Source organism: Bradysia coprophila, unplaced genomic scaffold, assembly GCF_014529535.1.
Source record: "Bradysia coprophila strain Holo2 unplaced genomic scaffold, BU_Bcop_v1 contig_232, whole genome shotgun sequence".
NCBI classification, from domain to species: Eukaryota; Metazoa; Arthropoda; class Insecta; order Diptera; family Sciaridae; genus Bradysia; species Bradysia coprophila.
Genome location: NW_023503493.1, coordinates 14,235,297 through 14,261,242, shown reverse-complemented (window position 1 = coordinate 14,261,242; position 25,946 = coordinate 14,235,297). Strand labels below are relative to the sequence as shown.

Below are 25,946 nucleotides of genomic sequence, written 5' to 3'. Positions count from 1 at the left end.
GTTGTTGTGTGCCCTCGAGAGTTACAACTTATGTAGAACTGAGCTCTACCTAATCGTCTTTGGGGTCCGATTTTATTTTACCTTCAAATGTTCATTCTGTTGCCCTATACAGTTTGATACAACAGCTTACTGAAATCGGATGCATTCGGGACGAATCGGGTCCTATTGGGTCTACACTGAAGTATGGGCAATTGAAGAAAGAGGAAAAAATTTGGATATTTCGGTGAACTCCTAGCAGTTCCTCTGCATCAATGCACTTCATGCAAAAGTGCTTCAAGTGACAACTGCCAAATAGAGGACTATTTTGAATGAATTCTTTTCACATTTTCTTACAGTTCAAAATTTGTTTGATGCACTGTTCCGTTTCAGTACTCTTCTTAGAGTACTCGTGCTTGTAGTGCGTCCAAAATGCAACAAAAACATTAAAAAAAACTGTTTCCACTGATCACTATTGATGTTAGTTTTCCACTGACACCAAACATGTAGTAGTAACGCGATGAGTGTGTCTTCAAAGTGTAAAGAGACTCACTTCCTCTACTCTACTATTACATATGAAAGATGCGATCAAAAATGTTTTTCAAGCCTTGGGCATAAACTACGGAATTTTTCTCGTAAATTAGGCCTTCAGCATGAAAAGTTGTGTACGCATCTGTTGTGGACGGTTTATTTTAGGCACTTTCGCTTGTCGCTTGTCGCGAAATTGCCTAAAGTGTACCGTCCACAACCGCTGCTGAGCAGTGTGGATTAATTTTAAACAACATGTAGCTTTCAGCCGAGACACCTTGAAGTCATACCCATTTCACTGCTCACGAAAAGTCCAAACTGAATTCTTGGAATAGATGAACTGATTTTTATATTTAATAGTCAAAATACGTTCCCTTAGAAGTTTACCGATGTAGTCACATTTTTACCAAAATATTTTGTACATTACATTACAGTCATAGAGATTACGTAGCTTGAAACCGTATGTAGATTTTCAGTGCCTAAAGCATCTGTACAAACGCACTTCGAACTTTTTCGTGTGAATATTTCGCAGCGCATTCGTAAGTCCTACTAACCTGCTTTATAGTGAAAGAAATTTGACGTCGCGTCGATGTGTGAATATATATACGGTAAGAAATCGTCTAAGTGTATTGTCTACCTTGATTGTTTACAGCTCTATGACTTGAGATTTTATCATTTAATTCCGCTCAGATTTACCGACTTCATATCAGAATCTCATTTCTTTGAATATTTCTTATCGATTTTACGGTAATAGTATCTTCCGTTATATAATACCTGTTACTGGTAAATACACTTGGTCTAGTTTACGTACACTCTATACTCTATACACATTGCCATTTCAATAAAGTAAAATCTTTTTTAAATTTATTCCTTGCTGTATGTATACCGTACGTACCCTTTATTGTGGTTATAGTATTATGGCAAAACCCATCACATTCTTCAACGAAGCGAAAGAAGGGCAAATCAAGAAGGGCTCAATGAGCATAAAACCTAATCAGAGTCGCTATGGATTTCTGGTTAATATTTATCTTAATTAGATTTAGTTTTATATATATTTATTCATCTATGTGGTAGCTGTCTACTTTGACTATTTAATATGATAAACAGTCGAGAGCCATGAGAATCCAGCTGGTGGTGCTGGTAAACATTTTTATTAATTACGATTGCAATAATTTTTAGCAACCATCGTTAAAAACATGATTTAGTATCTCATAAACAGTCCGACAGCATAAAATGTGTGGTTTTTAATACAATACATCGCTTACCATATGGTCCCATATTCAGGTGTTACACCACCAAAAATCGTATTAGAGCCATCAAATTAAAAACTTATCGCAATCATTTAACAGAAAAAAAATATTTTTTTAAATTGGTCAGCGTGTTTTTAATGCACATTGATGATGATGTATATATGTGTGCACTGTGCATGCAAGACCGTTGAATAAAAAAAAATCTTATTAGGCAGGTAAGCAAAATGAATTTGGTTCTGTAAAAATATACGTCTTGACCAAATCAAAATAACCAGAAGCAATTGGGTGGCAGATGTTTTTCGTGAAATTATACGAGAGTGAGATTTTAAAGTTTCAATATTTTCGTTCGTTTTTGTTGTCTCAACATTTAGGTACAATTAAGTAAACTGAGAACGGAATGGTTAGCTTCATTATTATGTTTTCTTTGTTCCAGATTTGAGGTCAATTGTTCAGTTTTTTCTTTCAAATCGAAAATCTTTTCATTCTACGCTGAATAGTTAATAATTGTTGATTACTCAACGTACATACCTATCCATACAATCTACATTCAGACTCACAGATAATTTGTTTCTCTTATTTATTTTTCTGTGTCTCAACGATTTTATTTTTACGTTCTCGCTTCAAGAACCATTTAAACATCAAACTAAAACTTGGCGAAGGAAAAACCAATGTTGCCGTGGAAACTCCCCCTTGTACATATTAACCTCCTATTAAATAACGTTTTTATTACAAATACAATGGCAAAGATCATCTTTTCCGTTCTTAAACTTGATTAAACCACAGAAATAATTTATATTGAAAGGATATGATTGTAACAACAACAACACACCATATTACGTAAAAGTAAATGATATCTGGCCGTTTTGGAAGGAGAATCTAACAATCGATGAGTGGATATTTTGTATCTAAGGATTGTTAGTTATGTAATGGGATACCAACGAAACCGGTCAATTGGTTCATCAAAACGAATGAATTTTGTTATTTAATATGATGAATGACTTGATCGATATCGACGAGTGAGCGAAGCGAATTATTTTTTAAATATATTTTACCGCCGAATAATATAAATGAATTTTTTTGATCAACGGATCAAAGTCTATTTTTTGTAAAATTTTCTCAAAATTCTCGAAAGAGAATTCTAAAATTTTCAAGAATTTCAAGAAATTCTAAACTATCGATTCTGTTGACAATCTATCGAATTTGAATGAACGAAATTTCATCTTTCTTATAATTCGTTAATGTTACACGTCCATTTTCTGCATTTAACTATTCATAGTTGTTTGTCTGTTGTCCCTCTAAAATGGATCTCGTATTTGTTTCAAGAAATTGAAGAAGTTACATTCAGTGTACGTAGTAAATATTATGCAACAAAATTCTGTGATTATAGTTTTTACAACGAACGCCGACCCTTCAAAATATTGAATTTATGATCGTCAAAATTTTTGACAAATGTTATCTAAAAATATTTCACTTGATACAAGCAGCAGGTGCATCTTCTTTGTATTCACCTGTTATGTGTGTCGTCTAGTTTTTGATTTCAACCCATGTTTTAGCATACATTTTGCTACATTCACTGGCTACAGCTCATTCCTTTGTCATTGTTTTGTCAATAACAGATGCCCAGTATTTCAAAGATGAATAAAGTCTTTGAAGATGCAATAAGCGAACCCGAACATACAAATAATAATCTTATTCTACCCAGCTGTGCACATAATATCTCTCGGAAATCGGAAAACAGCTATCAATATTCACATTGCATGTTTTGTCCTTTAGCATTCTCTATTCCAGATTTGTATTCACAACAATTTATTGCTCATGTCTTTGGGAAATTAAATGTTAATCTTAACTTTCGCACCGATCCAATTCGCTTTTATTGCAGTGATATTGATTGGTTCGTTAGAATTGCAGATGAACACTGCACATTTTAGTTGTAAAGTGATGCAAAACAAAACAAATGTTTTGCATCGATGTGAGATTGCGACCCATCATTGTACGAATTGCCCATTTTTTCTAGCGTTGAGATCTAGCGCTGTGGCGCGAAATGTATGAAATTTCAATAAAAGCAAAACTTCTATGCTAGCTGTGCCATCTTGCGTTACGTAATTAAGAGACCTTAAGACACCTATAAAGACAGCTCGTACCCACTAGAATATTTGGTTGCCACTGCCTGCGAGATCAACCAAACTTGTTCCTTCAGAACCTACGCTATAACATGAGAAATGGGCAAGAAGAAATTGCGTTCGTTTCCGCTACAGAATACAAAATTTTACGACCCTGTACTAACACTAGTGTAAGCGTTGGATTACAAAGCCGTACAACATCAATGTGTCCCCTATTCGACGATTGCAAAATTTATCAAGATTCTTTTCGCGTAACCTTGAAATTTATTTAGGTTTATGTGCCATTGTGCTTATCTTAATAACTATAGCAAATTTACTCTATCAAATAAAACTCGTAAGAGACTCGCATATATATGCAGAATTACCATTAAAAAATAAGTGTGACGATTGTTTGATTGTGTCGCAGTGCCACCCTTATAAAATGCTACCCTCGAAATATTTAACAGCACTACACAGCACCATAGTGCGTCATAAATGATAACTTTAAAAATCGAGTTGTTTTTTTCCTATTTCAACTTCCATGTTATTTTCTTTATTGAACCCGTATCTTTCAAACGCACACGTCTAACCATACAATATACATATATCCCAGGGCGTCGTACATGCTTTATTTGTTTGAAATTTTAATTCAAGTCGTTTGGTTGAACAACCCCTTAATTTTTGGTAAACTATTTATTACGCTAGAGACATATAACAAGAGAAAAATCCTTTTATTATTCCTTCAATCGATGAAATTTATGATTCGGTCGATTCTGTATGAAACGTATTTCATGTTACGTCGCAGGTAATAGTTTGTTTGGGAAAAGGGGGAACTGAAAGAAATTGATAAATCATCTGTCGAAAGAGTTGTAAAGTACCTGCTCTAGCACACATGCTGTCGAATATATAAAACAAAAACAAAAAAATTGCTTCATCGTTCGAACTGTAAAATAATCATAAAAAACGTAACAGCCATAAATATGTATCGCGTTCTATTTTCGAAGGGTCATTGATCGCAAACGGACCCATTTTGCAATATTAACGTAAATAGTATTATATCCCATTTGTCGCTATAAAATTAATAACATCATCAAGACCATCAAGTGCATCTGATTCCACATATTATATTAAAATGGGAAAGTTTTCCGAAACATTTTCCATTTCATAAATGCTTTAAAAAGACATAAATTGTAGACTTTTACTCTTATATTACATTATATTGCTTTCACTGTATCCGCATATTTATACCATGTTGGAAATGGATCACAGGTTACTCGTATCCTTTGAACAACAACTTTTTTTTCTGCTTCTTTTTGTACTATTTTGTGTGTATATACCAATAAGAACGGATAAATTAAAGGGCTCTCCGTAGGACACCGCTATAACTTATGTATGTGCAGTGTGCACGTGCTAGAATCCACAACCGAAATCAACTCTTTGCCGAATAATTTTTTTTTATAAAAACTGTCTATTCCTTTGTGCAATTTCGTCGAAACATTTTTTCGTCTGTCCTCTCGTTAATGATGACCACAGAATAGTAATTCATTACGAAGGAGTCTCATTTATAAAATTGTTGCAATATACTGACAGTATTGACTAAATTACGTTTTTGTATCGAAAGAAATAAGTCGAATGGCCGTTTTCGGTAGCAACTGATGTACACACATATGGTAAGCTTTATAGTTGATCTCGGATGAAACTTATGTGTATACAACTGAAAATGTGTCTGAAAAAGTAAGGATACATAAGCTTGACTCATAACTTACAATATCCTTGTCCCCTAACCACTATTTCTTTACCAAACGGTAGTGCAGCTTGTACGTAACGATTGAACTATAGGTATGATCATTGTGTACACCGTGCACACTTTTCATTTCGAATTTGATTGAGTTATATTGGCAATGTATTGGTGATGTATTAAATGGTCATTTTACAGAAATGGTCGGAGATAGATTCTCGAAATTTTCTCCTTACATTTTGACGTACGCAGGGGGAGGTATAGGTTCGGAGTTCGTAATTTTTAACGTGTGTCCCAAGTATTTCAAGTATTTTCAACAAATTGACACAAAATCTTTTACTTCCGTTTTCTTCAACAAAAATTTTGCCTACATTAACGAAGGCATATGTAATGCAGAGCTCTGCCCTGATTTTTGTCTTCGTTGTGGTTAACAGATAAATCACCACCTGTAAAAGCATTTGTAACGTTTATTAGCAGCAGGGGTTGTTTAAAAAAAAATCTGAAAAATTCAGGAAAAAATATGATTTTTTTAGAATTCTCAAAATCAAATTAGCAGATTTAGAAAAAAAAAAAACAGAAAAGTTCCCACGAGTACCGGATGAGACTGACACCGGCTCCCACACTGTCCAAGTCTTCATAAACTCATTTTTCTCCAATATATATAACATGTGTATCTACATAAGCATAAAAATGTTTAAGGCGTTGTTATTACATTCTTCCTATTTTGCTTGGGGCAGTTAGTATCACGGAGCAAAAAATCACATTTCATGAATAATAATTTTGCAATATGTGCAATATGAGATAGACGAACCCAGTAAGATTCGAAATGTAAATTAAAGGAAAATATTTACAGATAAAGGAGGAGGATATTTTTTGGAGAGAGGGAATTTTTTTAAATTAATTTTTGTTTTTTAGCTTTCATCTTGTAAATTTTAAACAGTCAAACAAAACAATGGAAATAACCTTCTCAACCATGTAAGGCACGACTTAATTCATTTGATACTAAGTCTTATACAAATTGAAAGTTGAAGTACAAATTCTTGGTAGTCCAATTCATTTTTAACCAAAAAAAAATGTTTTTCTTATCCCGATGCATTGTGTAAGGTATGTCCACTTTTGTACAAGGAAAATATTTTTGGTTAAAAGTTCACCGTAATCTCCAGAGAAAGAAGAATTAGGCTGAAACACCTACATCTAATCCATATTACCCATGTTAAAGCAGACGATTACCGTCTTTTATTCTCAAAAAAAAATTCAGTGAACGCTACAAAGTAAATCGAAAGATGTCGCTACAAACAAATCGTTTCGGGGACATGCTAAACTGGTATACTGATGTTTATAGAACTTTAGTACAGCTCGGTTCGTTTACATGCTAAACTGGTACACTGATATTTATGACACTTTAGCACAACTCGGTTCGTGGACATGCTAAACTGGTATACTGGTGTTTATGGAACTTTAGCGAAAATTTATGGTAATATATTCACAAACTCATATCTTAATCAATTTTGATCCTGCTAATTAAACTTACCGAATTTAATCAGGACTAATGTATCGAATACTGTCCATAGATACCGAAAATGAATTACAATTGCAGACATTCGTCGGTACAAAAAAACATGGAAAATGGTCGAAGAGATGTTTGAGACAGACGACGATTTTTTATGTTTATTGTCTCATTGCATTATGTGCACTATTGAAGGGAAAATTATTATTTTATATCTTCCTCATTGTATACCTAAAATTATGTGGTACATTAGTTGCCACCAGGTTGTTTACTTTTATTTTCGTTTGAAGTGTTTCGGAAAGACCTTTATTTGTCATGAAACATTTTGTTAATATTTATTTTGTTTGCTCGTAAAATTGCTAATTGATACCATTGTTGAGGGTATTAGACTTTCGGAAATGGAGCAATAAAATGCCAATGATAAAAAAATGTGCAAAAAATGGTTCATCTGTTGTTTGTGCGTTTGATGTGTTGAAACGGATAGTCATATTTATTATCGATGACAACGACGACAAATATATGTTATTAGCACCAGCAAAATATTCTCTCTTATAGCTAGACATATGGTAAAACTAAAGAAGTAGAAGATTTTTATTATCAAACACTAAACTATACTTCGAACAAAAGACATTCTAGCATACAGTAATACTGTATACAGATCATTTGGCCAAATACCTATGTCGTCGGGAGAAAAGTCTCTTTTAAAACATGTTATTATAAGAACTAGACCACACCTTTTGGGCTGGTCAGGTCCCTTGACTGACTGATTATTTCAATACATTTTTGCAACTGTTCCAAAAATATCAAAAAATTGCATTGCTGCTTCATATTAATTCAAAACAATTTGTATCAGATTAAGAAAAGCGACCTTTTCAAACGAGGAACGCTTAAGTCAAATTGTCTGCTTAAAAGCAGTGAAAATGTGATCTTGCTTACGAGTGGTAAGTTACGACCTTTTGAACGAAACTCATGTGAATTATGGTACGTAGCTTCGCTCTGGTCACAAAGCCCACACTCGTTGAAAGTACCCAAAAAATTCTATTTGGAATTAACTCCTAGATTATTAATCCCGTTTTTTCAGTGCTACAAGCATCAATCAATGAAAGTAAATAGATAGGTATGGCCAAACGTTCAAATTTGTTCTAGCCGGAGCACATACGGATTTGCAAGGCGCCACCTCAAACGAACTCATTTCTAGTGCAAATTTCCACTAGAAATGAGTTCGTTTGAGGTGGCGCCATGCAAATCCGTATGTGTTCCGACTTGTATGGACTGGCCATACCTACTTATCTACTTTCATTGGCATCAATAGCTCGATTACGATGGCATTGAATGCATTTTTTCAAGTGAAATGTTTGACATCTCCTCCATTTAGAGGTTATATTTGGGTGTTACGTCATTCTGTATGACTCATACGTTTGCATTGAGAAATTCATTGATGATTTTAATTTTCTTGAAACTGCACTGAAATCATTTAATGAACGATCCCTTAACGAACAAAAACCAAAGGATTTTCAGCCATCTTCGCTCTTCGAATAAAAAAGTTTTTGGAAACTCGTTTAAAATTACTCAAGCTATCGTGTCGTATCAAGCGACAAGATAAACCTTCGGGAATAATGTCTAACATCATCCGTCTGTTATAGTCCATCTTGGAACAATTACTCCAATCTTTTCATGAGAGATCTTAACTGACCATATGAAGCAACAAATCCGATGGAGGGACGAAGCTTCCTTGGTCGACAAAATATGAACATCCGGTTATATTCCGCACAACTGAATAAAAACGGTGGGTTGTAGATAATCAGTATCTATCAATTTATAAAGAAAAACAAACAGAAAACCCAACTAAAACATACCTACATATAGGTACGATATACCTGTCAGCCGTGTTCACAACAATACGAAGTGCATTTGAATATTGAATGACAATTTTCTGTTGCCATTCCTCTTCATCCATTTCTTCGTTCTTTTCAGTATAGCATCAACTGTTAAACCGAAACGTTCTCGGCAAAGCAATATATTATTGAAAGTGAAAGCTACGATAGTTGCAAAAATGGAAATGTTCCGTAAAAAAAGTCCTTTCCTCCACTGGATCGTGTTCACATATCTAATGTTCACTAGCAAGATTAATGCACGCGTTATCAACAGCAATGAAATGATTGACAATAGAAAAGTGCTAAAAATGGATGTGGTAACTGCATGCCAGATGACCTGTTTCGAAGAGTTTTTGTTCGACGACGAAGAAGTGGTTAATCCCTTTTTTAATATCATCGACCAGTGCACCGAACGGTCCAATTGTTATATGTGCTTCGATTTCTGTGGAATGCTGCATGATGAATCGCGGATGATCGGAAAATTGATGTGCACGAATGATACTTGTGTAAGGATTTTGATTGAATTTACCGCATGTTGACGAGGGTTTTAATGTTAAAATTTCTTTCAAATAGTTTACCGGATGCAAATACGCTTGTGTCTTTCATAAATTGTTGCCGAAGGAAGTTCTCATCGACCACTGATGTTGCTGGAAGTCTGACGAAAGGTTTGCCGCAGTCAAATGGTTTCGAGAAAAGGAGTCGAAGCGCACAAGGCTAGTGAATTGTCAGCATCAAGTCTGACTTGGAGTAGAAATGATTAGACGATGGAAATTCAATCGATGTGTTGTAAATTGGATATTTGTAAGATTTCGTTTGGGAAATCTTCAGAGTACACGGGAAATTGTGATAATTTGATCATACAAGCGATACGTGCTTCGAATACGATCATATAGTGAATAAAATTTTAAATTAAGAAAGGAAATACGTCGGGCGTTTTAAGTTTAATTCAACGGTACTCGATGTAATGAAGCCAACTTTCATTCAAATTTCTTACCCGTTGGATTCTCTAGTCTCAGAAAATAGTTTTGAATTCCAGTGGTGCCTACAAGTATTTTTGAATAGTACCAACAAGAAAAGTTTCATTCACTGGGCTGTAAAGTGCTTAAGCCTCGGCTGTTCATCCATCATTTAAGGTGGTCGAATGAAAAATTCAATTCACACGATGTCATAACATTACATTTACACGATGTCAGTGAATATCCAAATCCATAGATACCAACTGACAATCATGTCATCGTTTAGCATCATTGTTGTATTGAATCTCTTTTTAAAATTCTGAAAACAGGTCAGACATAGGGTACAGCGTCACGATTCGTCAAAATGGAAAGAATTTTCGGAGCACAAAAAATCGGTTTAAAATGCAGAGTTAGGGATACGTTTCTTGGGATCACATTGATATGTGTTGCATACTTCAAGACTCCCATTCAGTTCATATATGTAATTCTATACTGATATTCCCCTTAAATCCACTAAAACTCTCCCACTCAAACTTTGTTATTGGCCTTGACCGTCGATAGACAACTATATTGAAAATCGAAACAGGTCAGGTTTACCTGAAGTTGTACTGAAGATACCTGAACCTGTTTCAATCAATTTTCTCCTGACCTGAATTTACCTGAAAATTTGACCTCTCCGCGAACTTTTAGCGACGATACCTTTTACCAAATTTTCATGTAAAATTTAATGAAGTGACAGATTTTGTATCAATCTGCTCCATCAAAAGGAGTATCAGATTTGATAATTATACTGGTGGCAGGTATACTCTTGCAAACTGTGAAAAAGTGAAAGGCTTAGGTATGTCGTTGAATTTCATTTTCTTTTCGCAATTCGGGCACAGTGACAACATTTTTCTAAAAAAAAAATTGTTTTGTGACACGTTCCCATACTTCCGAAACAATCCAATGAAATACAAAAGAATTCCAAGATATAAAATTCCCATTTCATTATCTCATTCATTTTGCATTTGTTTACGCTCAAACGTTTACACGTAATAGTCATAAACACACCCCTTGTGTTTGAGGAAGTTTTTATGTTGCCGATTATACGTTCAAGTAAACAGGAAGTAACAAAACTGAAATTGTTTTTATTGTTTTACGACTGTAAAATCGGAAATATTCATTAAGAATCGGTACGATGATTCGTTCCTTCCGTTAGCTCGATCCATGTCTGTGTTGTACGAATCGTCTAGGTTGTGATTTTGCTTGTTTATTTATTCATCGAATCGCATCGATAATCTCTTAATCCCTTTAATCCTTCAAATCCATTAATGGACTTAGCTTACCTTTGTTACCTGGACTCACTGGGAAACTCCGTTTTTTCTCTCAATTTCTGCACTATATATAGACCCATTAAGTGAGAGCGTTTCGAAAACGTTTGCACAAGACGGACAATTGTTCGTATGCATTTTTGATTTATATTCCAACATCTAATGTCACGAAATTGGGATATGTTGGATTTAATAATTATTATGTGGTAGGAAAGGTAATGAGATCGTTACACTTCTGTACATAACACGAACGAGCGTTAGCGAGTGTAACGATCGAGTGTAGCCCGACTACCACATATATGATTTTATCGTTCCGGGGTGAGTATGTCATACATAAACGAAAACTGGAAAATATACTGATACACACATGCACAGCACACACACATTGTGCAAAACAAAACGTGTCAACAAATCCATTTCATTCAAGGTCTCAGTAGCCGAATCGGATAGAGCGCGTCACTTTTACGCGATGGTCTTGGGTTCGCTCCTCGTCAAATTTTTGTTTTTTTTTTTTTAAATTTTTTTTAAATCAAATATTCACGTAGACTTGCTGTCTGTCTGATATCTGTTTCGATCATCTATATAATATAGGGTAGATAAGTAATGTCAAAGCAACTTTATGCGGAAAGAGCACATGGATGTATGTGTAACGTAACTTACGTTTTGAGAAAGCGCGTGAAATAATGTCATACAAATATTTGAAAATAATAGACTATGCCAATCATATTTAACCAATGATGCCATTTTAAAGGTCATCAATAGTGGTGACTTTATCACTATTTTATTGTACCGGAATCATGCACACATTCAAATAAAAGCATTTCCGCCAAAAAAATCATTTTTTAAATTAACGGACAAAAAAATTTCAGTTTTGTGGTGTCACTTACGACTATCTTCACAACAGACATGTCAAGAATTTTGTTTACCTGAATGGCAACATATTTTTGTATCTTTTCTTCACATTTTACCGACTGAATTAGCACGAAACGTATTGCAGGCAATTTCTAGGCACATAAAATTAAGGAATTGAACACTGAATGGCACAATTCACACCAAATTACTTTTAAAAATGAGATTTTCACAACACCCACAATGTTTGACCAAATTAATTTGACTTTAAAATTATTTCGGAGAATTTTTCCTAAATTCTGTTTAAGACACTAGCATGAGCACACTCGGAACTATTTTCTGTGCGAAATTGAAACTGAATCACTTTGTTTTACGCGAAATACTACAAATTTTTGACACAAACTTGTTTGAGATTTAAAATTTACTGTCCCGATTTGACATTTCATCAAAACAAAATTCAGTGAATCAGTCAAAACTGGATGAACTGAGTGAACAATACTACTCATACTACTGTAATTGCAAAGTGGCAAACTTAAGACCTTATGTGGAATTTGGGTGGAAAATGGCGCAAATCATATATTTCAGGAATTTATAAAGTGAAAAATCTTTCCGGTTTCGAGTTTTTTCGTCAAAAGACGAGACACGGGTATCTTTATTTTCAATTTTTAGCTGCTTTATGTAAAAAAATTGAGAAAAAAAATCATTTTGGCGTAGTCTATTGAAACTCTGCATTTCTCAATTTACTTTTTCTCTTCGTTTTGTGTTGTGATTCGGATTTTTTTCACTTGTATGTGTTCTATATTTCCGGAATTTCGTTCTTTCGTGTCTCATTATCTACAGTGTATTATATCGATGGATTCGATATATGACTCAACAAAACGTGTTCTTACGTCAGACATGTTGATCAGATCGAGTTTTCAAAGGTTTGTATCTCGGCAGATATTAATCCGAAGCTAATTACGTTACAGAAGTCCTGAGATCACGCACTGGCATTTTGTTTGATTGAAATCCGTTTAGTCGAAATTTTCATCGTAAACAAAATACAAGAGAAAGGGTTCACATAACAAACACACACACACACCACGCCGTGAGTCATACACGTTATGTACTTTTCGAATTGAATCACATTAGTCGCGAGAATCCAACTAGCAATTTAGAAATTCGTAGATATTCGAAGGCTCAGTGGTCGAATGGTTAGCACTGCTTGTTTTCAAGCAAAGTTTCCGAGTCCGGTTCTCGTTGGGGTCAGGATTTTTTTCCGAGTTTCTTTCATATATAAATAGTGTAAATAATTTTTATAGTGTGAATTTAATCGTAAGGATAATTTGTACAAAGTTTTTCATTTTTGTCCTGTGATAAATAAAGTTGAATTGAATTGAATATATTTTGGGTCATTTTGACTCTGCCGCTATTATCCGTAGAGTGTGTGTTGTTCGTATTGAGGCTATTTATGCAACACAACAATTGAACAGTTTGGTTTCTTTCATTTAAATGCAGAGTAAAACAAAACTCCCTAGGAACAGGTCGCGGTCGACGACAGATTAATGTATCATATAAAGCTTATATACAGAACCGTTTAATGTATGACATACTCACTCCGGAACGATAAAAAGTTTTTTTTAGACAAAAATCGGTTCGCTCCTTGGAGTAGCAAAAATTTTGAAAATAAACAAACACGACAATAGTAAACCAATTACGAGCCTCTGTTTTGTGTCTATTTCACGCACGGATGTTTACCAACAGTTTTTTCTTTACGGGCTCGTTACTTTGAGGACATGTACAGCCACCATATTTTTGTTTCTCTTAGCCTATTTTGATTTATTTCGTATTAATTTACACCCCGGCGTGGATCTCGAAATAATAACTTCTGTTGATCGGGCTTAGTAGAGGTAGAACAAGAATAGAAAATGACTGTCGCAATACCTACCGCTCAGATAGATTCCAAATTGACGAATTGTGTTGGTAGATTAAAGTGTTTTAACAAATTTCTTCATTAAACCCACTTCAAGCATGAATGGTGCATGTACTCCACAGATATATGTACTGATTCTAGACAGAGTATCAAAATGTTTCTTTGTACTCTATTTGACAGTTGTCACTCTAAGTATACTTCTGCTTGAAAGGCGTTGCGTCATTTTGCATTCCGACTGATAATTTTCATTTCATCAAGTCTGACCTAATAACCATTGATGGCTATTTTTCATATAAAATTCGAATCCAAAATTTTAAATTCAAGTTTGCAAATGGCCATTGCTCGATTCGCGAAACAAAAAGCGTCACTATAGTTAGTTCAACATCGATGAACACTATTGTTTTTTACAAAAAACAAAATGATCCTACAACTAAGTTCAAAAAGACTGTTATGATCAGAGCGAGAAAACCGAAGACTAGTTATTATAACTTGCCTTGGGGTACTTGTCAAAGTATTTGCTTCTCTTTCAACGTGGTACGTTGAGAGCGAGAGGACAGAAGACCAGTTTATTTTAACTGTCCTTGGGGTAATTGTCAAAATATCTTCTTTTCTTTCATCATAACACTCTATTGTTATTTGGTTAAACTTTAGACTTTGGTGAATTAGGGGCTATTTTTGCATTTACGAAAACTTTCTACAATTTCTTCAAGTTTGTTTTAAAAAAATGGTCAAATTCTAGTAATATTTAGCCCCTCCGAAAGTACTCATTTCGTTTCTGGTGTTTTTACTCATAAAAACAAAACTTCTTTAAAAAGAAGAAATAATTTCGATAAAAATGATTCCACATCGTCGATTATTCTTGAAAAATATGCAATAATTTTTAAAGGTTTCAGAGTTTATTTGAGACTATTGCGGTCTTACCTCTTCAAATAAAATGCTAAATGCTAGAGGTGAGCTTCGATCAACGCCACCAAGTCCTGATAAAAAATAACCTGTTGTTTTCGTCTTTCGTCATTATTGTCTTACTTGTGATTTGTTCCATGTTTCTGATTTCTGCTCGCAGAAAGCCCACGACCAATTTTGTATTCCGTCGTTTTTACAAAATTGTTAACGCTGGTCCTGGAGAAATTGAAATTTTTCTAATTCGCTGATGCAACTTTGCACTGACAATTGGTGATTTTGATGAAAATGTTTGATTATTGAACTGATGTGATATTGTGTTTTGGCACGACATAGTAAAGTTAACCAGGCAGGAGCGCTTGTTTGACTAGAGACCTGAATTATCTAGTAGCCTTATTTATTTTGCGAATTAAATTTTTCAACTTATGTCAGTGTTCATTTGAGTTCATTTTCATACAGTGTATTAGGTCCCTTGACGTTTCGAAAATGAACCGCTACTGCCTGGTTTATTTTACTCTGCCGTGGTTTTGGTTGTTGTGCCACACCATAGTCTCTGTCTTTTAATAAATAAAATCATTTTAATGTAACTTCAATTGATTTTGACAAAAAATCTGAAAGTAGATTCATAAATATGTGTGAACACACCATTTTTTCGTCGATCATTGTATTTTGCAAGGCTATAGACTGTTGGTTCGTAGATCGTTGACTCTTGTCACGTAATTACTGCGATCGGCAATTTAAAATTGCTCGTGTGCTTTCTGCGTTAGGCTCAACAACGACAAACAATTTTTTTTTTAAATTTATTTATTCATAAACAAAACGATGCTGAAACTAAATTGAAAATGTTTGAGGAAACTGTAAACTGTGGTATCCTGCTTACATTTCTGTGCTTTAATTGGATAAGCCAACGCACTGTGCTTTGGATAAGCTCAAAACATCATTCCCAGAAGTGTCTTATTTGTGAAAAGAATCTACGGTGAATACTACGTTTCAATATTGTTGTGTATTAGTGATTGCTGGGCATCGTAAACTGCTTAATTAGAGCTCCACCGTTTTTATTCTTTGAAATTCTTTAAAATGTTGAACAAGCGTTGAGTAAGACGAATTCGAAATCTGAAATAAAAATGCTACCATGACTGAACCAACAGACCAATCGAGCTCTGCCTACCCTAGTGAACGTTTCCAAAGTCAACGGATACAATTTGCCGATTAGCATCTCATGCGATTGTTTCAAATATTCGACAAAAATGATTATGCATTTCATGGTCGAATGTGGTTGTCCGATCCATTCCGATTCAAACAAACTGTATGTTAGGCGACTGCTTGACAACCAAATCTCATTCCCGAAATACGTTATCATAAACAATTCAGCAGTGTTGTAGAAAAACGTGTAGACGTGAAATATGCGTTCCACAAAGTTGTCACCAATATCCTGGAAATCGATCGAAATTTTTAATGACTTCAAAGTTGTAGGGTTCGTAGTTATGCATACGAATGCCAAACAATAAATTGATCCGCAAATACAGAGGCCACTGGTGGCGAATTGTAATAAAAACAATTTTGATAAAAATGATTCCAGTTCGTCGATTATTCTTTAAAGAAGATGAAAACGTTTTTTTAAACAAGCGACAGATAGTTCCAGGCATACATGAACATATACCTCCTTAAATGAAGATGAGCTTCGATTGATGCCACCAAGTCCTGATAAAAAATGGCCTGCCGTTTCTTTTCCATCATTTTTACCTTACCTGTGATTCGTCCCATATTAGTGATATCCATTCCAATAACTTTATATCTTATGGTACAATGTAGCAATAAATACCAAATTAGAACGGAAAATGCCATTGCAGGAAATGTGGCAATCAAACTGGGAACTAAGAAGAGATACGCCATCCAAAACCCAATTTCACTATTTTTCCAATCCAATGGAAACGCAAGATTCACAATAAGTAGCCTTTCATTTCCGAAAAATGGGAAAACTATACATCCCAATGTACCAACGATAGTCGCACATGCAAATGCAATCGCAAATTTGATAAATTTTTCAACTTTGTCGTTGAAATATGAGAACTCTTCATCATTTCTGATTGAGAAGACACAAATTCGATTTAGTAATCCCATAATTTGCTTCTGTTTCCAAAGCAACATCCAAATTTTAATATTCAGAACCGAGGCAATAATTGATATTTCCGCAATAAAAATACTTTCATCTACGGTTTCTCCTGTTATTGCTCCAGTCCATAATGAAATGACAAAAAGCAGATAGTAGATGCAATAGAATGACTTCCGTCCAAATTGACTAAGTGAAGGCCTGTCTTCGCCATGCCAAAGACCGATACCACGATATAAAGAAATCATTTGATCGATTACTTTATGAATTCTGGTTGAATGCATTGTTGAATTTATGAACGTCGTGTCGTGTGTTAAGTATTAACCGGTTGATGGGATATTGAAAACGCTCATTCGTTTTACTGTAATGCAGCACCAATAAATTCAACTTGCATTGGTAAATTGAAATAAATTATTAATAAAGATCAACCGCAGTCAGGTAAGGTTCCATTCACAAGTAGCATACTCTCTTTGGGGGGCTGTACTGCGCTCTCTACATTTGTGAATTGCAAAGCCGCGTGGAGATTTTCGGTAAATCAAAGGTCATTATTGAGCGAAATAGTTATTTGCATCACTTGGATTGAAGCCACGACATTACAGTAAACGTGTGAATTCGTATACCGAGAAAATAATTTTTGCATGAGTATGTATGTGTCGTCGAGACGAAGTCGAGACGCAACATACATACGTATGCAAAAATAATTCGCGTGGGATACGAATTCACACACATACTGTGATTGAGTGGTTTCAATCCAGTGATGCACAAAATTTTACACTCGTCACACCTTGAAATACGCAAACAACAAAACCAAATACAAAGCATTTTTATCACATTGTTACACATCGCTCAAGGTTAAACTTAAATGTATAGAATAAGAATAAGAACCATGATCGTCTCATACACGATGGTGTAGCGTTGCGCTGTAGCACTGTAGGCGCTACATCGGCAGAGTGACGCTTCTGCCTGGAAATAAATACAAAAAAAGATGAAAGAAAAGAACAAGATATTTTACAGTCCAATTCGACATTGCTTTCATATTGGCCCACTGACTGCAGAGAAAGCTTACGTTCGAACGGGCTAGTCTTATGAAATATGAGACTGGATCAGGTCAATATCGAGCGGAATGTAAATCACAGGCTTTGTCAATCTCAATCACAAGGACTGTGATTCGGGCGACTCGCTATCATTATTGTAAGGACTAGGGGGTGAGACAAAGCTGTCCTCCCAGTGACTTTCTGGCCTCCCAGCAGGGGCGCCGACTTCTAGGTGGCGTTGGGTGCTCAAGCACCCGACACCAAGATTCGTTGGGTGCGTAGCACCCAACAGATATTTGATATTTTTTTTAATTAAATAAACTAACATTATTGCCACTGTTTCTGAATTGAAACAAAAAAAGCCTTCAGACATTTTTCGGACCTTCACAAGCAATAATAATAACGTTTCTGTGTGAGTTGTCTGGAATTGTAGTTTTTGTATTAGTTTTGTCTTAGCTTGGTGTTCCACTTCAGCACTTTCCTAATGTAGAACCGAGAAGAAACGTGCAGAAATAGTCATCTATATTACAGACGATATGTTTAAAAATAAAATCATACGAGGAATATGTCAGTATGTCAGTATATCAGGACTTTTGGTCAGGGCGAGGGCGACCTGGATTGGGTACGAGTACGACTTGTAAGTATAAGCTGCAACCTGAGATGTTAACTTTTTGACTTGTTGTCAAAATGGAAGTCAACCTGAAACTATTTTCGAGCCAACCTGATTTTTTCAGGTCAGTTTCATTTTCTTTAACCGGAAGCCACCCTGTTAAGATCAGGTAAATGAGATTCCGATTCAAGTTTTACTTTACCTGAACCACTCCGACCATTAGACGACAGTTGCATAAAAAATGGAAAACATGCATACGAGCAATTTTTCTCTAATGTCGATATACATGTCCAGAATAGAGATGAAAAACCGGAAATTTCAACTCAAATTTTCCACCAAAATATTATATAAAATGAAGCACGTACATGGAAAAATTTAGGGGAGGCCTACATCCAGCAGTGGATACAAACAGGCTAAAGAAGAAGAAGAAGAAGAAGAAGAAGCTAGATTGTCAAAAGAAGGCTTGAACAAAAGTAAGTGAATGTAGTTATTCCGTAATATTTTCATGAAGAAGTATGTTCTACAAGTACGACTTAGACATTATTGACTCAATCTTAATTGCAATACGATCACTTCATTTTAGTTTTTTGGCGAACCCTATCTATTTGGACGAATGTAGCCTTATTTTATGACGGTCTGCTGGAAAACTAGAGTTTTTGGTTCGGTTTAGACAGGCAATTTCTTATAGGAAAACCTCTGTACGCACTCATGCGCCCTTTTGTTATAGTTTGTTCTTAGCTTTACATTTCTCGACTATATTATTACTACGATGGGAGAATACATATTTCTCTGTTAGATTTACAAATCACTGAGAACCAGGTCTTGCACTTTCTCTTGATATTAAATTAAGTTGCTAGATTCGCTATCGTGAAAATCACTGTACAGAGATCTCGCACCCAACAACCAAAACACAAGTCGGCGCCCCTGCCTCCCAGTGTAATGAAGCGAGGTTGACGTCAGTCACTCTTTGCTTTCTGTCCTAAAGATGAGCTGATCATTTTGGTAACTATTCATAGGGATCAGTTTGCTCGCCTGAAGTGGTTCATGTAGATCGAAAGGCAATATGCAGATGAGGTCATAAAGGGGACTTCAAGATTTTATTGATGAACAAAGGATCCCATGATCTGTGTGCATTGATCAGAAATGATCACCCTGATCGTCTCATACAATTTTCACATGCAACTTTCTTGACAGTTTCTGATGTTTGTTTATTTCATCCAAAAAAAAAATTGTTATTTCACTGCGCGCGAATTTTTTTTTTCATTCAGGCTAACTAAAAACGTCACATTCCTTCAATTGGACATTCGATCTCTGTATTTTTAACGCTACGCTTTGGCAAAGCACCATCAGAAGGTAATGCCATATAACCGAGTCAGATGTGCTTGTGCAGTGGCACGAAAGTTCGCTATAAACGCCCTTTCTTTAAAAACACAAAATTGCTAAGAAACCTGATCCATCTGTTTTGGGATAGGCACAACATTTTTGCGAAACGCAAGTAAATCGTAGTCAATCATTTTAAAAAAAGTCTCATTCTGCTGGTTTGTTGTAATGTTGTATTGCTGGTCGTGAATACTTCAACTTCTTGGTGGTTGTATCGCTTGTTTTATCCAGACTGAATGAAACTCTTGTTTATCAAACGGGCAATTTATTGTCCCGTGCATTCGACCGTTTTACTGGTCATATTCGATCGGCGATCGGTGCCGGACTAGCCCTTTGAGCGACGCTTCGGGCGATTCCCACAAATGTGTCCTATTTTTTTTATGTGTACTGTTTCACTGTTGCTGTGTATTAGTGATTGGTTTGCAATCTATTTTTAATCTTTGAATTTTTTTAAAATGTTGAACAAACTGTAGGACGATTTCAGAATCTGCAATAAAAATGCTACATTGACTATACCGACAGACCAATAGAGCAGTGCCTACCCTTGTGAATGTTTCCAAAGTCAATGGATACAATTTACCGATTAGCATCTCCTGTGATCGCTTCAAATATTCACCAAAAACGATAAGGCATTTCTGGGTCGAATGTGGTTGGTCGACCCATTCCGATTCAAACAAACTGTATGTTAAGCGACTGCTTGACAACATAATCTCATTACCGAAGTAAGTTATCATAAACAATTCAGCGATGTTGTAGAAAAGCGTATAGACGTGAACCATGCGTTCCACAAAATTGTCACTGATATTCTGGAAATTATTCAAAAATTGTAATGACTTCAAAGTTGTTCGCATTGGTGTTGATCATACGAATGCCAAGCAATAGATAGAACCGCAAATACATAGGCCACTGGTGGCGAATTGCAACAGAAAAAGATTTGATAAAAATGATTCCAGTTCGTCGATCAATCTTTAAAAAACGAGAAATTTGCAACAAGCAGCAGATAGTAGATATCTGGCGTACAAGAATATACCTCTTTAAATGTACGTGAGCTTCGATCGACGCCACTAAGTCCTGGTAAAAAATGGCTTGCCGTTTCTTTTCCGTTATTTTTGCCTGACCTGTGATTCGTCCCATCTTAATGATTTCCATTCCAAGAACTTGATATCTTATGGAACAATGCAGCAACAAATACCAATTTAGAATTGAAAATGATATTGCAGGAGATGTGGCAACCAAACTGATAACAAAGAAAATGTACGCCATCCAAAACCCGATTTCACTATTTTTCCAATCCAATGGAAACGCAATATCCATAATAAGTAGTCTTTCGTTACCAAAAAATGGGAATACCATACATCCCAATTCACCAATGATGGCAGCACATCCGTATGCAATCACAAATTTAATGAATTTTTCCACTTTGGCATTGAAAAATGCGAACTCTTCGTCATTTCGAATTGAGAAGACACAAATTCGATTGAGCAATCCCATAATTTGCTTCTGCTTCCAAAGGAACATCGAAAGTTTAGTAATCAAAACTGTGGAAATAATTGATATTTCCGCTACGAAAATACTTTTGTCTATGGTTCCGCCTGTAATTGCTCCAATCGATAATGAAAAAACAAAAGACAGATAATAGACGGAATAGAAGGACTTCAGTCTAAGTTGACTAACTGACGGCATGTCGTTGCCTTGCCAAAGACCGATACCATGATAGAAAGAAATCATTTGATCGATTACTTTATGAATTCTGGTTGAATGCATCGTCGAATTTATGAACGTCCGTGTCGTGTGTTTACTATTTAACGGTTGATGGAATATTGAAAACACTCATTCATTTTCTTTTAATGCAAAATCCATAAATTCCACTTCTATTGGTAGATTCTAATAAATTATATATTTAGTTCAACCGCAGTCATAGACGCCATTCACAAGAAACATACTATCTTTGGGGGAAGCCAGAGTTAATTTTTTTTAGATGGCACATCTGTTGTTATTAGTAGTACTATTAGTAATCCTCCGACACACCAATCGAGAATCTTCACACTGATGCGTTCTAAATCTTGTCGGATTTTATTTCGAGCCGTTGATTGGGAGAAAGATAGCCCGAGGTTAGAAATCTTGGCAATATTTTTTTTCAATTATAAAAATCGGTTTTATAAATAAGGAAACAAAAACTTCTAGATAACATAAAATTGGCCGTGGTTCTATTGAATTAATCGGTCAATCCAAATGATTCAAATTGTGGAAACGGTTAAAAAATGTAGAGCGGTTACAGACGTGAAGTCATTCTATTTTCTTATCCCAATTTTAATCCACTGAAGATTTGAATATCCCTAATCTCAAGCAGGGGATTACAATGTAGTCCCGGAAAGATAAATTACTGCAAGCCAAGCAATATCTCTCTTCATATTTTGGTGTACTTTGTGATCATCATGTGTAACGTGCATGATGCCAAATTAATTATTCAAAATTGTCACTTATCCCAACAAAATCTTTACGAGAAAAGTGTGACTCAGTCTTTGTGGTACAATTTCAAAAATGAATGATATCGCTAGAGTTGACGCTATCAGCTTTGTTACGCAAAAATTAAATTGTACACCCAATTCGTTCACACAAGCTGGCTTAGTTGTCCTCATCATCTGCCAAATAATTTTTACCAAAACAAATTTGCCTGAAAACAACAAAAATTTTACCAAAAAATTCTGCGTCGCAAAGTGGCAGATGTTCACGAACAGACCTACAAGAAAATTTATCTGCCACATGCGATTGAAGTTGAAAGATTTTGATTGTTTGGAGAATGCCATTTTTCATGTATTTGCAGTGAAAATGACGACTGGCGACTTGGAAAACGCAATATCTCCGGTTCCCGAGCACTTCGGTAGGCGTGTGATAGCTCATTTTCTTCTATTTCAAGTAGGAATATTTTAAAGATAATTTGATTACGATATTGGACATTTTGGCGAAAGAAGAATTCTCGCCTATACATAGTTGCCGAGTCTCAAAAAATTTTCTTCGTTCTTTTTTTGGTGGTTAGACTGCGCAAAAACCGTTGTTTGAAAGTCAAGTCGTAAGCTGATATTTTATGACGCACGATGTTTTGCTTGTCGACAATCGACATCTAGTGCGATAAAATACCTTCATACTTGTTTCATAATGGTAATACATGACATCGAGTGTAAAGTGATTTATTAGGCTCTAGATGTGTAACTTATGACACGAGGCCGGAGGCCGCATATAGTGTGCTCTAATACACATCGTGAGCCTAATAAAGTACTTTGCACCGAGATTAATACAACGATTCTGCCAACAGATGAATCTAAAGTCAGCAAATTTTGCACTTTATGCACTATTCTTATCATTTACGATGCACTGTGTCTGTGCATACAGCAATTTATTAAATATTAAAAGTTTGACACATTATCACTTGTCACTGCCGTGTAACGTCAATAATGGATCGTCAAACAAAATCAATATAACCACAATCAATTTGTAATAATTTGATTTGTGTTTAAGTAATAAAAAATTTAGTAAAAAATTGTCCGCGTATTTCTCGTTGCATTTATCAAGGCTGTAAACTTTGGGGAAGTCTACAGCCTTGACATTTATTATCAACAATATATTCTCAAACAAGCGCATTGCGACCGTTCAAAACGGAAAATAGCTATGCAAAACGAAAAAAATTTAACTTCCGTTGTAACACCGCCGTTTCCTATTTACACATAGACCATACACACACACCTCTCAATTGTAATCGCATATATATATAATATGATAATAAAAGTGAGCGGAAACTAGTGGCGTCGAAATTTTTTGATACATGAATATATTTTATGCAACTCAGTATCATAATGTTCGAAAATTGCGAACTTTAGATGCCTCTGTTGCATAAAATGTTGTGTGAATCTCGGTGCAAAGCACTTTATTAGGCTCACGATGAGTATTATGACGCACGGCATTTGGCCTCGTGTCATAATTGCACATCTAGAGCCTAATAAAGTACTTTGCACTCGATGTCATAAATAACTATTTGACAGTTTAAATTTCACTCAAAGTAAACATCAATAAAACCATGATCGTCTCATACACGATGGTGTAGCGTTGCGCTGTAGCACTGTAGGCGCTACATCGGCAGAGTGACACTTCTGCCTGGAAATAAATACAAAAAAAGAAGAAAGAAATGAACAAGATTTTTTACAGTCCAATTCGACATTGCTTTCATATTGGCCCACTGACTGCAGAGAAAGCTTACGTTCGAACGGGCTAGTCTTATGAAATATGAGACTGGATTAGGTCAATATCGAGCGGAATGTAAATCACAGGCTTTGTCAATCTCAATGACAAGGACTGTGATTCGGGCGACAATGTTGCCTTACTCGCTATCATTATTGTAAGGCCTAAGGGGTGAGACGCAGCTGTCCTCCCAGTTACTTTCTGGCAATTACAGTGTAATGAAGCGAGGTTGACGTCAGTCACTCTTTGCTTTCTGCCCTAAAGATTAGCTGATCATTTTGGTAACTAGTCATAGGGATCAGTTTGCTCGCCTGAAGTGGTTCATGTAGAGCGTAAGGCAATAGGTTGAGAAGCAGATGAGGTCATAAAGGGGGCTTTAAGATTTTAATGATGAACAAAGGATCCCATGATCTGTGATCTGAAATGATCACCCTAACTGATCGTCTCATACAATTTTCACATGCAACTTTCTTGACAGTTTCTAATGTTTGTTTATTTCATCCAAAAAAAAAATGTTATTTCACTGCGTGCGAATTTTTTTTTTCATTCAGGCTAACCAAAAACGTCGCATTCTTTCAATTGGACATTCAATCTCTGTATTTTTAACGCTACGCTTTGGCAAAGCACCATCAGAAGATTATGCCATATAACCGAATCAGATGCGCTTGTGCAGTGGCACGAAAGTTCTCTATAAACGCCCTTTCTTTAAAAACACAAAATTGCTTAGAAACATGGGCCATCTGATTTGTGATAGGCACAAAATTTTTGCGCCCATATATATTCCTTGGACGGAACGACATCGACTGATAACGACAGTGTCTGCAATTGACAATAGCTTGAAGTAGAATTGATGGTTTTGAATCATCTTTATGCAAAAAGGTGGTGACGCCAAATAGGAATAGTTATCTACGTATCTGTCGTGCTATCCAAGGTGCTATTTGTCCACTAAAAGTCCAGGTTTCGGGGATTGGATATATCTCGAATATATTGATGGAATTTATGATTTTTCGTTAACGACGTTACATCATGCAGCGTCGATGTTCTGCGCTACACAGCACTGCCAGATTGAAAGCTCCATTGTACTTGTTAACTCACGGAAGTTCATAGCGTAGCAATGTTTTTATAATACAGAGGCAATACAATCGTTCATTTTTCGTCAGAACTCTTTCTGCTGCTTGTCAACGTGAAGAGGTTTGACTCGGCTTCGGATTGTGCGTAAGCAAGGATTGTGTCTTGAGCCTCTCTTTTGTTGTTTTGTGCAGCGGAGAACTGAAATACGACTTTTTTTCTGAAACGTAGATAGCATTGAAATGTAGATTTTTGTCGATCTAAATTGACATTGTCATTTTACATTTTTTTTACCTTCGGTTTCCTAAGCAAGCATGACAAACTCAATACGTCACACGAAAATGCTATGTACCTGTGACGTAAATGACTATTTCCTGCACGAGTTGTGGTAGACTACTTAATTATTTGATTGTTCGTCGAAATGATTGATTGATTTATTTGGGTTTTTGTCTATTTCAGTTGTCCTGTGCGTAAAACGTTGTTTCTACTTCGACAGGAAAGTGATGTTATCAGCCCAGGTCTTCCACTCCGCTCGCTCCATTCGAAAGGACTTACCGCTGGTGCTGAAAAAATCGACTTTTCCTGTCTTGGTACAAAGAACACTATTTTTCG

The 25,946-nt window shown here is 35.6% G+C and overlaps 1 protein-coding gene and 1 pseudogene across 1 annotated transcript; both read right to left on the bottom strand.

The window, feature by feature from the left end:
• Positions 1-15,954: 15,954 nt before the first annotated feature.
• On the bottom strand, positions 15,955-17,293 carry LOC119077219 (annotated as a pseudogene).
• Positions 17,294-20,466: 3,173 nt separating this feature from the next.
• Positions 20,467-21,797, bottom strand: LOC119077218 (putative odorant receptor 71a). The gene is made up of 4 exons (XM_037184400.1): positions 21,064-21,797; positions 20,900-20,999; positions 20,576-20,839; positions 20,467-20,520 (listed from the first exon to the last, which is right to left on the bottom strand). Exons 1-4 carry the CDS (start codon positions 21,795-21,797, stop codon positions 20,467-20,469), a joined length of 1,152 nt encoding a protein of 383 aa, XP_037040295.1.
• Between the last annotated feature and the right edge of the window lie 4,149 nt (positions 21,798-25,946).